Raw genomic sequence first — 16,449 nt, 5'->3', positions numbered from 1 at the left:
CAATAAACGAGATGTTCCTGTCACAGTACAAATATAATCAGTGCACTGTTTACAGCTAATAAAATTGTGACCCTTCGCGTTCAGAAGAAAAATAATACAAAGTGTATGGGAACTTGAGTGATAGTTGAAATTGTTTATTTGAGGTGGCCATGTGACTTTTGTGAAAGCACACTGCTATCTTCCGATCTACCAATAAAACCAGGGTTTATTATCATAAAACACATTTTATATACTCCATGACCTTCAAAGAATTATACATTCAGAATACTTACACTTGGTCCTCCATTTAGAGAACATGTGGGCCCCACTACTGTGCTTTGTATGTGTATATTCTGAACATCCTTGGTACTTTGCCAACTGTAGTCCTGCATATGGAGTTGACAGCTCTATAGAAATACTGAAATTACGCCTTTAGGGATAGAGCAGAAGTAGGCAATTTTTGAATCTCATATGAGATTTACACAATGGCTGATATGGAGGGCTGCTTGTTCTCATTACAGCTACTGTAGTGAAAAATGGCAAATCAGAAATCACCCTTTTATCATAAGATGAACTAGTGCCCGAGCACACACTCATCCCAGTACAACCCTCACGAAAGTCAAGGCTAGCCCTGTAAATGAATAGGATCATAGAAACTTATGCTTTTAGTTGCTAACTTTCCATTCTTCCTTCACTTCCAATGAGAGTGAGGCGTACAAGAATTACATAAACCATCATTCCTGACTTGTTTTGATAATTGCCCTCTCATACACTATCTAGCCTGATATTTTACAGTTTCATAAAGACCTTCCAGCTTGTTAAGTTTCAAGATGAAGGGAAAACAGAACATACCTATTTTTGGATTGGTCTGAATTTAGCAGCAACTAAAAATGCTTCCCTGAACTCAATTAGTAGCTGATTCCCTTTATTTAATGAGATTAATAAATGATGAGAAAAATGACTAAAATGATTTTGGTGTTTTAAAGGGAAGCTGTGATTTTGAAGATTTGGATGTTGGGATCAATATTTATTGACCTTGAAAAAAATTAAGCATCTTATAGATCTTGTGAGCAATGGTTACTAGGTTTTTTAAATTGTTGGATGTATATTTTTAACAAGTGTCCAAAGGTCTCTCTTAGCAGAATCTCTTGCATTTTTCTTGCAATCTAAGTAGCAATTAAATATGTGAACGGGAAACAGAAGACGCGAAACTTGATCCCTTGAATAATGCTGTGATGTATGAAATAGCAGTGACATGTCAATACTTACTTCAGAGTTAAAAGTGAAATTGTAACTAGAAAATGTTATCATTTCTGTGGATTTTAGGACCTAATTAGACACTTGAATGGAGCGCATTATGCATCACGGCTTCCAGATAGTATTTCCTAAAATAAATATATTATATGAAGTTCATCATCTTCTCTTCATATAAACTTTAGCCACTGAACCGGAATGGGTGGGCAGAAATGCTGAATATTATATCAAGAAACATGTTTTTCTAATCCTAAATGCTACTGGAATAGATTAATGGTTGAGACATCTTTTAGGCCCTTAAAGTTAACGTACACAGTCTCTGTTCAGCATAATTGTTGACAGTTGAACAATATCTCCACCTATTGGATATTGAAGAAAAATATCCAGTACTTTTAATTTTGAAATAGTTCCGTGAATTTTGGATGAAAGTGTCAGACTTATAAGGATGTTCTCATAAGGCCACTGTTCTCATAAGGCCAGACCATAAAAATTCTATGGGTCATGTTTACTTGAGTCTCAACATAAGGAAGGATGTGCCTGACATCTAAGGTGTATTCATTATTTCCAACAATTGATGATTAGGGAGCAATAGTTAAAATAGAAAAGGGGAAACTAAATGGTTCAAAATAGGGAAAGGAGTGCATCATATAAATAATGTGCCAGTGAACGTTACATTTATATGCAGAACATATCATTAAAAATGCTGGAGTAAAAGGAAATAAAATCAAAATTGCTGGGAGAAGCAATAACTAATTTTAGTATGCTCATGATACCATACTGCTCAGTGGAAACCTTAAATTCAAACCTTAAAAAACTTTAGTGGAACTAAAATTTAAATTTAAATATTTAAAATTTAAATATTACCTAACCCAAAAACAAGGTATCTGGAAAAGACTTTAAGTCTGAAAAGAGGTTGACAGAGGATAATGGTGACTAGATGATAATGTAAACATATTTATTTATTTATTTATTTATTTAGTTAGTTAGTTAGTTAGTTAGTTAGTTAGTTAGTTAGTTAGTTAGTTAGTTAGTTAGTTCATTATGTCACAAAACCGCAGATGCAAATGAATGACTACACAGCAACAACTAAAAAGTTATATGGCAGGAATCTGTGGCATAGCATTCAGTTTGGCTTGTATACCAACTGTTGTGAGATTACTTAGGCGAGATGGGCAGCCATACAAATTGAATAAATAAATAATAAAGTATCTGGACTGTGGAAAACCTACCCATTTCTCTTGGGTATTTTAGGAGAAATTCCTACATTTTTGGCAGAAAACCCTTTCCTCTTTCATGTAACATCTCATCTATGTTTCATGGACTTCCCAATTTTCCGGTTCCATTAATTTCCATTTCAGTCGCTCAGCAATTTTTTTATTTTTATATTTTCTCTGGTCTCTGGTCAGATTTATTCCTGACTCCTGCTTTTCAGATGTGTTTTTAAATTCAGATGTGTTTTTAAATTCTTGCTATTGTAGTTTTATACTGCATTTATTTATTTATTTGACTTCTGAAATGGTGAACAATAGCATAATTGTATACAATACATAGACATTATATATCTGCTCTGTAATAGCAAATGTAGTACAAAACTTTAAACCAGCAAACTAATCGGAGCAATATAATTATTGGCTTGCTTTCTTCTCATTAATGTAAAATAAATCAGTGTTAATCTCATGTCCATGGGAAGTTTGTTCCATATGGGAGGCATTATATAGATGCACCTCCTCCTCGCTTTCCCCCAAAATGTTATTATCAGGCAGATTGGTTTTAGCTTAAGGAGATGGCCATGAATATATCTCAGTGCCAAGCCATGCAAAAAGGACTATAGGTTTCTTATGGTTCTCTTTCCATGATTATGTAGGTTTATGGAAAGAAATCTATGAAGGGAATAACCGAGTAGCTGAAAGTAGAGGCCCACACTGCATTCATATGTACTTCCTTATCATCTTTGTTTGGCTCATATACATTTAGGTAATTTGCTTCCCTTCCTGCCATTCCATCTTTTTTTCAATAATGGCTTGGATCACTTAAAACCAGGGGTTGGCTACTCCCCGGACAGGGGGGATGGGACGGGGTAGTGAAAATGGGGTAGTGAAAATGGAGCTCCACCCCAGAGCACCCACTTTGCACTGAAAGATGTTGAAAGAAAATGCAGGTTATCCTGTATAAGCTACACCCATAGTGTGATAGTAAAAAATTTTGTAGCCCTTCACTGCTTAAAACTAATGCACTTCTTGAAATACAATATAGATACAGGTAATTTTTCATTGCTTCGAGGCCTGGAAAGGCAGTATGTGCAAAGGGTATGGTATCTGCACACATTGATGACCATTAGAATTTTCTCCTAATTTTTTTCCATTAAAAAAAGATTTATCTGCAGACTAGAATGATGCAAAATTAAATACAAACTTGTATCATTCTTCTTAGCAAAAATGCTACTTAAATGATTTTTTAAAAAACCATCAGGTGAGGAATAATTTACTTTCTATTAAGGAGGCATTTTGGGACAGACCAAATCAGAAAATACTGCCCACCTGAGCTCTGGGTATTTTCTTTTCACACACACTAACACTTTCATAGATGCTGATCTCCAAATGACCAATTAAGTATATTATAGTTTCTGGTGAAGAATTTAAAAACAGGATAGCTCTCTACCGCAGCAGTACAAGAGAGTAGTGAGGAGAGCTAAATTATATTGGCTCTAGCTGAGCATAAGATCTAAGGAATGGTTTGTCCTTCTTCAGCTTGTATAATAGTAATTGTGCAACACATTTATATTTCTCCGTTCTTTTAGATTGGAATATGACCATAGTATTTCTATTGGGGAGATTAAAAAAAACAATAATAGGTATTTGTTGCTAACTAACATATCAGCTGATATGAACTGAATTCATTTTTTTCTTTCAATTTGCTATAGACGCTTGAAGATAGCAGTTTGTAGTGTTCATTGCAGAAAATATTCATGGTGGCTAGCTGCAGTAAACATGACTGTGGAACAAAGCCTGCAGTGTTTGTTGTCTCCTGACTATTCCTGTCTGGACACCATTGCACTTTTAAATGCATTTTAACACACACACACCCAAACTGCTTTTTATAGTTATCGCTCCAGATTGGAATGACATTTTGGAGACAATGACTGGACAAAAGGCAAATGATTGCTAAATATAACTGTTAATAGTGAAATCACAAGCTGCCTAGGGAATCTATTTATTAGAGCTTATGATTCATTTGATTTGAGATAAATATTTGCAGCTATTTAAAGCAATCTGAGTAGAAAACCTGCAAAGCATAAGAGCCTACATTTCTAAATTAGATTTCCCTTTTCTCTCTTAGTATTTCTACCGTTTCTTTTATACTTTCTGCATTCTTTTGTAGTAAACCTCAGTATCCACCCAGTGTCCACAAGATATCAGTAAACCAGTCTTTTCAACCAGGCAGCCAAACAGCTGTACTCTTGGCAATTCTGGTTCACCTGATCTCTAACTTATCAGTCAACTGGAGAATGCAATTCTGCAGTATGTACCCAAAGCATGGGTGTCAAATTTGAATGTGTCACATGACATCTCACAAAACCTTGCAACATTTTTGCCTTTGTGGAGCTGGGGGGGAGGGGGGGCGTGGCCTGCATGTAACTCATCTGGCCCACAGGATGCCACTTTGACAGTATGATTAGTGGTATTCTGAGGGAAAGGAGTCCTGATATGGATTCAAACCACTGTCGTCCTCTAGTTCTTTCTCCATTTAGAAACATAGAAACATAGAAGTCTGACGGCAAAAAAAGACCTCATGGTCCATCTAGTCTGCCCTTATACTATTGTCTGTATTTTATCTCAGGATGGATATATGTTTATCCCAGGCATGTTTAAATTCAGTTACTGTGGATTTATCTACCACGTCTGCTGGAAGTTTGTTCCAAGGATCTACTACTCTTTCAGTAAAATAATATTTTCTCATGTTGCTTTTGATCTTTCCCCCAACTAACTTCAGATTGTGTCCCCTTGTTCTTGTGTTCACTTTCCTATTAAAAACACTTCCCTCCTGGACCTTATTTAACCCTTTAACATATTTAAATGTTTCGTTTGCTACTGAAGGTGCTGTTTCTAGTGAATAGAATAGCACATTCAGAGTCTAAGCTTAAGTAGAAAATTTATTCCTAATTTAAAACAAGAATTTACATTATACAGTATTAAGGATCCATGCTGTTCTTTATAGAATAAAAGAGGCAAATTTAAAGGACAGAGAGGAAAGTTAAGATTGAACAAAGATTATACCTTAACATCCTGTGTAGCACTGGGTCTCAGGTTGTGCACTCCGCTTTTGTACCACAGAAATGGGATCCGTGATAACTTGGAGATTAACCATCAAGATGGCAGGTGCCATCCTGTGATAAAAGCCCTATCGTCTTGGTTTGCTACATCCCCTGCCCTCTAGTGCAGTGTTTCCCAATTGTGGCAACTTGAAGAGATCTGGACTTCAACTCCCAGAATTCCCCAGCCAGCATTCACTGGCTGGGAAATTCTGGGAGTTGAAGTCCAGATCTCTTCAAGTTGCCAAGGTTGGGAAACACTGCTCTAGTGAATAGCCGTTGATGTAAGTAGCTGCTCTCCAGACAGAATGACCTTAGGAAGCATTGCTCAAGTTGATTGACTCATCAATAATTTTTTGCTTCTTCTGGGGCAGTGCAGGCTCTGAGGAGTGCATTACTCAGACTTTCCTAATCCAGTTAAAACAGCTCATTGCAATTCCTCTTCCACCTTTTGCCCATTATTTCAGTAATAGGTTAGGACTGAAAGACCATGATAATTTCAGTGAAAGAATATAAAAACTGATGCAAAGATTCTTAGCATAACAGTGTAGATGGTTGAATTTTCAGCTGAAATTTCTGGAAGAAGAATGTTGTGTATGCCTGGTAAGAATCTCATACACATACACATACACAGGGAGGTAGGGAGAGAGAGCGCGCGAGAGAGAGAGAGCACCATATCCTCTGGCAAGAAAGTATTTATCAGCCTCATTGGAGGCAGCCTTTAAAATATCCCAAGGAGATGGATGGTGCTCATTACAACTGTTTTGTATTAAGACACAATAGAGAGACTTCAGGATTTGTTTAAAGCTTTGAAAAGAAGTTTTAGTTACGAGTTTCACTTCACAATTAACAGTGTGGTCAGGCGGTAGGGAAAGCAAGTCAAATGCTTGGCTGCATAGTTAGAGGTATAACAAGCAGGAAGAGGGAGATTGTGATAGTATAGAGCGCTGGTGAATATCTCCGAGACCGCCTTCTGCCGCACGAATCCCAGCGGCCAGTTAGGTCCCACAGAGTGGGTCTTCTCCGGGTCCTGTCAACGAAGCAATGCCACTTACCGGGACCCAGGAGAAGAGCCTTCTCTGTGGTGGCCCCGGCCCTCTGGAACCAACTCCCCCCAGAGATTAGAACTGCCCCTACCCTCCTTGCCTTTCGTAAGCTACTCAAAACCCACCTCTGCTGCCAGGCATGGGGGAATTAAGACTTCTTCTCCCCCTAGGCTGATACAACTGTATGTATGGTATGTGTGTACGTATGCTGGTTTTATACATTAAGGGGTCTTAAGTTAGTTTTTAGTATTGGATTTTTTACTGTATATTATTCATGTATATTGTTCATGACTGTTGTTAGCCGCCCCGAGTTTTCGGAGAGGGGCGGCATATAAATCCAATAAATTGAATTGAATTGAATTGGTGAGTATAGAGCGGTATAGTGGTATAGAGCGCTGGTGAGACCACATTTGGAATACTATGTTCAGTTTTGGAGACCTCACCTACAAAAAGATATTGATAAAATTGAACGGGTCCAAAGATGGGCTACAAAAACGGTGGAAGGTCTTAAGCATAAAACTTATCAGGAAAGACTTGATGAACTCAAACTGTATAGACTGGATGACAGAAGGGAAAATGGGGACATGGTCAAAACATTTAAATATGTTAAAGAGTTACATAAGGTTCAGGAGGGAAGTGTTTTTAATAGGAAAGTGAACATAAGAACAAGGAGGCACAATCTGAGGTTAATTGGGGGAAAGATCAGAAGCAACGTGAAAAAATATTATTTTACTGAAAGATGCTTGGAACAAACTTCCAGCAGACGTGGTTGGTAAATCCACAGTAACTGAATTTAAATATGCCTGGGATAAACATATATGCATCCTAAAATAAAATATAGGAAATAGTATAAGGGCAGACTAGATGGACTATAAGGTCTTCTTCTGCCATCAATCTTCTATGTTTCTATGTTTCTACAATGTAGATTGGGATCCTCAGTTATAAAAAGTAACAGAGAAAAGTATTATTTCCTTCAAACTTTACAATGATGAGTCAATCATTGGCCAAGAGGTCTCATGTCCTCTTATTCTTAACTATCTGCCTCTGGTCTATAATGAAAAGGTTCCCTCTCACTTTGGCTATTTTTCTTTTAAGAGAAAGTTTTAGTTATCCTGGAATAGCTGCCACTGTTTGGATACCTTAGACACTAGTTAAAGGGAAAAAGAGACCTCTCCTTCACCCTGTGATACTGAAGAAATAAATAACTATAAATGTTACCCAAGCAGAAATTCATTGTCCTATAAAAGACTTAAAAGAACTTGCTGTGGCACTATCCATATCATTTAAGACAGGTGTTCTCTCTGTGTTGACCCTTGCAAATTGAAAGAAAGAATGTACAGGGTTGAGTTTCCAGCACAAATGAAAGTAGGAATGGAATTCACAAAGTACTGTTTCACAGCAGCCTCCAATTTGTGGTCAAATTGAAATGGGCTTTCTGACTATATAATTCTTGGTTGTCAGATAAAGGGTGGCTACCCCTCAGCACCTATCTTTTCTCTTTAAGGGACTTGTTTCCATGTTTCGTTCCTGACTTGTATTATGAGTTGGGATAAAAAGAAGAAAGCTTTAAATGGTGAAAGTTTAACTGCAAATATTTGCTCCCAGTTATAGGTTTGGATAATATTGAGAGAGTGTTCTTTAATAACCATTACCAATGGAAGAATAAGCTATTAATTTAAGCCGAGTTCAGTTCAGATATAAATTGGTTGAAAGAAAACCATTGCAATTTGCATCTATGAAAACTAAGGAAAAGCTATTTAATAATAATAATAATTTATTAGATTTGTATGCCGCCCCTCTCCGGAGACTCGGGGCGGCTCACAACAACAATAATAACAATGTGACAATGTAAACAGATCTAATATTAAAAAAGCAGGCATATTTAGATAGACTAGATTTTTTAAAAAATAACTCAAAGTAGTGAATATATCTAATATTCCTTCCACTTCCTATATTTCTCACAACAATAATCTTGTAGGTTGAATTCGGGTAAGAGAGATTGACTGGCCCAAAGCCACCCAGATGTCTTTCATGCCTAAGGCAGGACTAGAATTCATGGTATTAGCCTGGTGTATTAACTAATAGCTAGCTAACTCGATAGAAGCTTTAAAATGAAATATCACTCTATCTCTGAAATTTGGGGTGTTACTTATGCTTATTTGATACTTTTTTCTTGGTAACACAGCAAGCTAGCTATGATTTCTTTCCCCATAGATGATTTTTTTTAATGCTTGTGAAAGTGTACTGTGCCGTAAAATGTGGTGAGCTATTTCTGAACTCTTCCCTTGTTGAAATAATAAATGTTGCAGCAGCTATTTTGGATGTAGTGTTTCTGTTGAGCAGAACTATCGGGAGATGTCTGCTGGAGAAAAAAAAAACCAAGTTGAGTTTTATTGATGTTATACTCTTTTCCCTGGTGTATAGGTATATTGGAAATACTTTCAGAATACTATGAAGTAGTGTGAGGATACCACATATACAGTGCCTCTCTATTTTCCTTTCTTCTACAATCCTATGAGACAGGTTAGGTTGATGGTGAATGACTGATCCAAATTCCTCTAGTGAAATTAAAATGCTGAGTGTGGACTGGAAGTTGAATCTCCCCAAAGCCAGTCCAACACCTGCACTGCTATATTAGGGGTGAAACGCTATTGCTTCGGCCTGGTTCGGGCATACTCTTCCGAACCGATAGAGAAGGTACCCTGCACTATAGTATAGGAACACTTTGACTTATGACCATAATTGAGCCAAATATTTATACTGCTAAGTGAAACAGTTGTTAAGAGTGTTTTGCCCTGTTTTACGATCTTTTTTTGCCACGGTTGCTAAAATGAGAATCACTGCAGTTGTTAAGTTGGTAACACAACTGTAAAGTGAATATAGCTTCCCCATTGACTCTGTTTGTCAGAAGCTCACAAAAGTTGGTCACATGATTCCAGGACACAACTATCATAAATATGAATTCTTTTCATCTGAATTTTGATCACATGTCCAAGGGGCGGCTGCAGTGGGCATGTGAAAAATGGTTATAAGTTACTTTTTTCCATGCCGTTGTAACTTTCAACGTTCACTAAATGAATTGTAAGATAAGGATTACCTGTACACTGTCTCTATGAACCTAGAAGAGGTACTTTAGTACATATGGGTCTATGAATGTAGTACAAGTCCATGATTTATTAAAACAGCTGTATTTTAGAAAAATTCCTGTTTCTTTTATAACTTTTATTAAGAATTTTAAATACAATAATATTTGTATTTATTATTATTTGTATTTATTAGATTTGTATGCTGCCCCTCTCCAAAGACTTGGGGCGGCTAAACTAATGTAAATGAAACTTAGAGAAAGAGAATAGAAATAACAAAACATCCAAAAACAAAGGAAATGACTTTCAAACTTCATTATAATATAAACACATTTAATAACTCTTCAGCTTCTGTAATTTTCACCCCTTATCCCATCCTCATGTATAAATCATAAAATGTCAACCTTTCAGTCCTGGTGTCAACAAAAAGTAAATGGTTTGCCAGAACATTACAAACCACCAACAACAACAGATGCCTATTTTATCCTTGATCAAACAAGTTAACTTTGTTTCTTTCTTTTATTCCTAAATCTTAATCTTTAATTCAATCAAATATAGTTTTAGGATTTAATTTGTCTTCAATTCTTCTTTATCATATTATACATGTTTATTCAAGGCTTTATAAGCAAGACTCTTTTGTAAATCCAATAAGAAAACATTTTCCAGGTAATTTTCTTGGTTTACAGCTAAACTAAACTAGACACAAGAATAGTTTTCCCCAAACGTCATAACTCTGCTAAACAAATAATTTTCAATACAAACATTTTACTAAGTTTGCACTACTATTAATCTTCTCATCATTACTATCACTCATCTCCTCCCACTTATTACTGCATGACTGTAACTTTGTTGTTTATATCCTTACAATTTTCATTGGCTGTTTCCTAATGTGATTTGATTGTTTATTTATACCCTATGCTTATCATTAATTGTTGTACCTTATGATTCCAGACGAATGTATCTTGATTTTTCATGTACACTGAGAGCATATGCGCCAAGACAAATTCCTCGTGTGTCCAATAACACTTGACCAATAAATAATTCTATTCTATTCTAGTCTAGTCTAGCCTAGTCTAGACCATTCTTATCATTTTAACTTTTAAAATTTCAGTCCATCTTTCCTCCCGTTTGCTCACTTCGCCTCCACATCTCTCCTCCCCTCCCATCAAATTTCACCAAATCTCATCAAAAGCAACTTTGGGCAGCACCAAGCAATCAAAGATTTCTTTATAAAAAGTGTTCTTTTCCAAATCACTCTGTTGATCTGTTATTTGTAGTTTCACTTTCAGTACCTTCTCTGTCTTGTCAAATAAAATTTGTTCCATACACTATCTGTCATAACTTCATTAATTTACGTTCTTTGAATAACTCATTTAATGTTTCCAATGTTATAATATTTTATTGTTTTGGAAGTCCCAGTATTAATTGACATCAAAAATGAATTTGTATTGTTTTCTTCTGCTTGGAATCTTTAGTCCTTTTTGTTGTCCAGTTTCTAAAATCATTACTTATCTTTATTCTGGCTTGCAATAAACAGGATAACCCAAACAAGAAACTTTTTATTGAAAAAAAAATCAAAATCGTATAGTGAAAATAAATATTCCATATTAGTCTGAATCTTTGAACCATTTATAAACTTCTTAGGTAAAATTTTTATTTAGTATTTTGCTATTTGTTTCAAATTCCGTTAAGTTCTTAACGCTATAATTGATTTCTTTTTTGTTCAGAGCTGAAGATGAATCCACTGATAAAAACTTTTAAAACTTGTCGTAAAGGTCTCTAATGGTTTATTATGGTATGCCAATTTTGGTAATTTCCCAAAAAATATTAGAAAATGATCAGAAAGTGAGTTACAAATTTAGTGTCCTTTAAAAGGCTTCACTTGTGAACAAGATGACTGATCTCTTTGTCTCACAGCACACAAACCTGATGAAAGCTCTTGTTCTGAAGCATAGGGGGGTGGGATCTCCTATTCTCCATAGTGGTTGGAGCTAGCCTTCCGAGTAGGTTGTCCTCATTCAATTAGATTGAGAACTGAGTCTGTCAATCAAATCTGGAGCTCCATCCGCCATTTTGGGCCCAGCTTAGACTCACTCCTCAGAGAGGAGAGATGTGGGTTTTTGCTTCTTTGATTGCTAGCTTCAACTCCTTAGATTTCTTCTCAAAACAACTATCTGCTAGTTTGATTCTGGAGAGGTTCCAAAGAACTGGTTTAGTGACCAGTTCTTTGGTGTCTACTAAGGTTATCAGCTGCACTTTGCAGTACAGTCTATGCAGTTTGCCATATCTTTCCCAGAAGCAGAAGGATTCCTGTTTCTTAATGCAGTATACACTTTGATATAAGGAAGCGGAAGAAAAAGGAAGTGATACAGCTTTGGAGCAGGTAGAAGCTAGAGGAGAAACTATCAACAGAATTCCAAATTATAACACAAGGATTTTCAGTTCCCAATAATAACAACAGTAACTATAAAATGACTCCTTATCTAAAATGACTCCTTACAGTAAATGAAAAAAGCTTGAGGTGAGCAGACATTGAAAAATGCATCTTCAGGGATTCAAAACAAATTCCTGAGTTCATAATTCTTTTAAGAGTTTGGAATGTGCACATGTTTTTCCTTGGGGCACTTAGGGTTTGAGAGCTCCCTCCCCTAAAATAAAATTGAATCTGTCTGCGCTTGTACTGTAAGTTTAGAATATGTGACCTGTAATTCTATCCCCATCATTCTTATAAATGAATGTTGCTAGTTAGATCCATGTGAATTCCTCCCATAGAGGGAATACCGTCGGCCAGTGGAACAGCTAGAAAGCAGTATCTACTACTTTCATCCATGATGTCCATTACTTATATCAGGAATACAGGATCTGTTGTCATCTACTTGTTGTTGAATACAGTCACTACTTTCTCTTAGCACTGCCTGTGCTAGCTGGAGATGCTGAAAATTGAAATTCAGTCATATCTAAAGCCTTACTGGTTTTCTCCATTTTTTTCTATCTTGTAACAATCCTTTTGCTAGAAATGGCAATGAATTCAAACTGGGAAGCTCACTAGATCAATGATTACGAAAGCTTTCTCTAAAGTAGTATCCACCAAAAGCATAGAACTGCAGTGGACGCTGTAGGGTATCAAGTTGAAAAAAAAAGAAGGTTCATAGAAGAGGCATGCAAAATGACTGGAAAAAATGTATGTGCCCTGGGCTTTAATAATCAAAATTTTAAATGTTGTATCATCGAAAAAAAACCTTAAAATAGACAGTTCTTGTCTCAAAACGATCCACTATAGGGTGCTAGGAAGTTGAAAATGAAGATATGCATGTTCTAACACTTCTACTTAGTTCTAACAGAAATCACATTGTTGTTTTAATAAAATGTTTCAAGTGGAGTTGTTTTGTTAGATCTGCATGTAGAATGGGCAGTAAATTTTTCACAGATAAGTTTGTTTGGCTTTGCCACCAGTTGTTATGCTTTGCCCATAATATAATCATTCTGAACTGTACAGTTACATCAGGAAAGAAAGGATACTTCTATATCAGATTCTGGGCAATACCCAGAAGGCTAATTAGTCACACACAATGCAGGTACAGCATATGTTATAAACTTATACAGCATTTATTATACACCTCTTTAAAGGCAGTGGACTTACGGATAGGAATTTAGCTTACACACTTACCCTTTTAAATGTAAGACAACTTGAGAAGCGGGATTATTTTACAATAATGCCAAGTACAGGAAATAAAATACAGGAAATAGCATAAGGGAAGACTAGATGGACCATGAGGTCTTTTTCTGCCGTCAATCTTCTATGTTTCTAAGTTCTTCAGGGTCATAAGTTCCTCTCTGTCATAACTTGGACTTCTAACATAGGATCAAACCAGTGCAGGAGATTAAAATAATCAATTGTATAACTTGTATTTAATGTATTCCTAAATATCCTTACTCTCTATTTGTTGCAACTTGTTGACAAAACTAAAGATGAAGAAATATCTAATGTGCCTTTCCCAGAAACAGAATCTGGAGAAACCAATTCTTGCAGTGATAAACAATTAACAAAAATGTCTCTTTCCCCTTGTTTTACAGAGAAACGGTATTACAGATCCCGTTACAAACCCAATGGGCTAAGCATCTCTTCTCACACAGTGGCAACCCGACAGGTCAGTGAGACCGCCTTGACACCTCTGACTGAACAGGAAGGCGAGGCTTACCTTGAGAAGTGTGGGAGCATCCGCCGACATACTGTTGCCAATGCACATTCCGATATCCAGCTGTTGGCCATGGCTAACATCATGCATTCAGGCATGCTAGCAGAAGAACCAGACAATGGCGACCAATGTCTCCTCTTACAACCCAGTTTGAACCACAGACAGTTTTCTAGTGAGCCCAGCATAGCGGATGGGCCAGAACTGGCCACCCCAGCCATGGAGGAGTCTGCAGAACTGAATTGCACATCTGTCTGTTGAAACAGGAAAAGAACACTCCTACACAGCAGAGGAAGCCGACGTTACTTTTCATGCTGCTTAGATCAAGAATTAGATCTACAGGGCACATCCTGAAGCTGATTGTGTTCTTAGGCTCTAATATTATGAGGGTCCTTTCTGTGGACTACAAAGGTACAAAGTTGTTTCAGCTGAAACATTCTAATATTGTCCCAGAGCAATGGCTTCTCAGAGTTTGTTTTTCCAGTTAGGTTTTTGTACCCTCACTGCATTCAGATTTTGTCTTATCCGGAGGGTGAACTCTGTAATCCTAGTTTTACTCTGCTTTGCAGATTGGGAAGATGAAGTCCAGTGTCAGGGCAAGCAATTATTTCTTCTCAATTGCGATATCTTGTGAAAAATACAAGGAAACCAGTTATAAAATCTTCAAGGTTGTTGCAATGGTACATCCCTTTGCAGGACAATGAACATATTCATTATAATATGATATACAACTAAACTATAAAAATAGGAAGAATAAAATTTCTTCCACTCTATGATCAGAACTGGTCAGAGTAACAAATTATATTCTGGGTGAATAAAGTGAGAGTAGTGGCCTAAAACAAAACTAGCTAGCATATTGTTCTGGTTGCAGTACATATCAGGAATTACTCAAATTATTTTCAGAAAACTACTAAAAACATTTTTAGGGAAGGCATATGACTGCTTACAAATACATAACACCAGTGCTAAGCTAGTGCTAAGCATGCAATAATGATTTTGAGCTACTACTAGCTTCTGTAAATTAGGGGTTACTGGGTTTAAGACTGAAAATTCTGGAAATAATGGGACGTGGTGCCTCAATGGCTAAGACGCTGAGTTTGTTGATCAGAAAGAGTGGTAGGTCAGCAATTCGAATCCCTAGCACCGCGTAACAGACTGAGCTCCCATTATTTGTCCCAGCTTCTGCCAACCTAGCAAAAGCATGTAAAAATTCAAGTAAAAAAATAGGGACCAACTTGGTGAGAAGGTAACAGCATTCTGTGCACCTTTGGCATTTAGTCATGCTGGCCACGTGACCATAGAATTGTCATCAGACAATGCTGGCTCTTCAGCTTAGAAACAGAGATGAGCATTGCCCCCTAGAGTCAGGAACGTCTAGCACGTATGTGTGAGGGGAACCTTTACCTTTATTCTGGAAATAGATAACAACAATGAAGGTTGCATTTGCATTAGTGTGTTAATAGAAGACAACTCCCTTTGGCTGGTGGGAATAGCCTTTATTCCATACAGAACAAGCAGTGCCCACAACTGTTGTAATGATTGACTGCTGGAAAATATCAGGATCAAGTTAGATGAGGTCTTTTGGAACTGGTATAGTGATTTCTGGAAATATTTCCATCTTTGGTAGCCAACCCATTCTTTAACAAACAGAACAGAGAAACAATGTTTTAAGTTTTATGTCTACTTGCTTTTTTCCTGCATTGATGGGGGAATTGATAGAGAGTTTGTTTTTGTTTTGTTTTAAATATGGTTTCCTAATATAATTTTCATACATATAATGCTAATTTGGTAGTGGTTCCAATTGATGGAAGTCGCTCATAATCCAAGAAGGCAAATTTCTTCATATGGCTGCAGATAAAAAAGTGCTATTGGGTGTCTTAGCACAATCCAACCATAACTTATTTAGTTGTTTAATTGGTAAAAATAATTGCATTATGCAAAAAACAAAAACAAAAAAACAAACAGTGGAATAAAATCTGTGTCAAGAATGTGGGATGTGTGCTTTTCCTGCCAGTTAAAAATAAAAATTTAACAAATACTACCCAGGTTCTATTGTGTGTCACAAAAAGTACAGCTAATTAGGAAAGCAAGAACATTTTTCCATGTAGACTGATCTGGAGCGCAACATGTTTGGAAGACGCAATCTTAGAAAAAACTCTTGTGCTTGAAAACAATAATTCATTATTCCAAATATGTGGTGGAAGTAGACATAAAGCATCACACACTTTTTTGAGACAATGAAAAATCAACCCTGAATTTTAAGAAGGTATCACAATCAAGCTCACAAGAAGGCTGCCATAAGGCGTATGGTCTGTCACAAAAGCTCATTTTTAAGAAAATAAAACACTAGGAAGTGTTCTGCCAGGCTCTCTGGTATGAGCCTCCCGAAAATTCAAGGGTACAAATTTCAGACACACGTTTGAAAATTCAAAACAATGTTCTTTATCACAAATTTCAAAAGAAACAAAGCACCCTTTTTGTATTGCAAAGAGCACTCGTCCCAAAACAAACTTGTAAGCTGTACAATTCCCTTAATCAGTCCTTGAGTACTTAGCTAGCAGCTGTGAAGAAACGTCACAGCCCTC

The 16,449-nt window shown here is 36.6% G+C and overlaps 1 protein-coding gene across 4 annotated transcripts in view; it reads left to right on the top strand.

Moving 5' to 3' along the window:
- The window catches only part of PRR5L (proline rich 5 like), an 84,930-nt gene extending 69,021 nt beyond the window's left edge, over positions 1-15,909 (top strand). For all 4 annotated transcript variants that reach the window (XM_070760804.1, XM_070760794.1, XM_070760812.1 and 1 more), the window contains one exon: positions 13,746-15,909. In XM_070760804.1, coding sequence (XP_070616905.1) covers positions 13,746-14,125 — 380 coding nt within the window. In that variant the 3' untranslated portion in view covers positions 14,126-15,909. The remainder of the gene's footprint in view (positions 1-13,745) is intronic.
- Positions 15,910-16,449: the final 540 nt, after the last annotated feature.

Source organism: Erythrolamprus reginae, chromosome 1, assembly GCF_031021105.1.
Source record: "Erythrolamprus reginae isolate rEryReg1 chromosome 1, rEryReg1.hap1, whole genome shotgun sequence".
Classification (NCBI taxonomy): domain Eukaryota; kingdom Metazoa; phylum Chordata; class Lepidosauria; order Squamata; family Dipsadidae; genus Erythrolamprus; species Erythrolamprus reginae.
The sequence above is the reverse complement of the archived record's forward strand: the minus strand, read 5'-3'. Positions and strand labels throughout refer to the sequence as shown.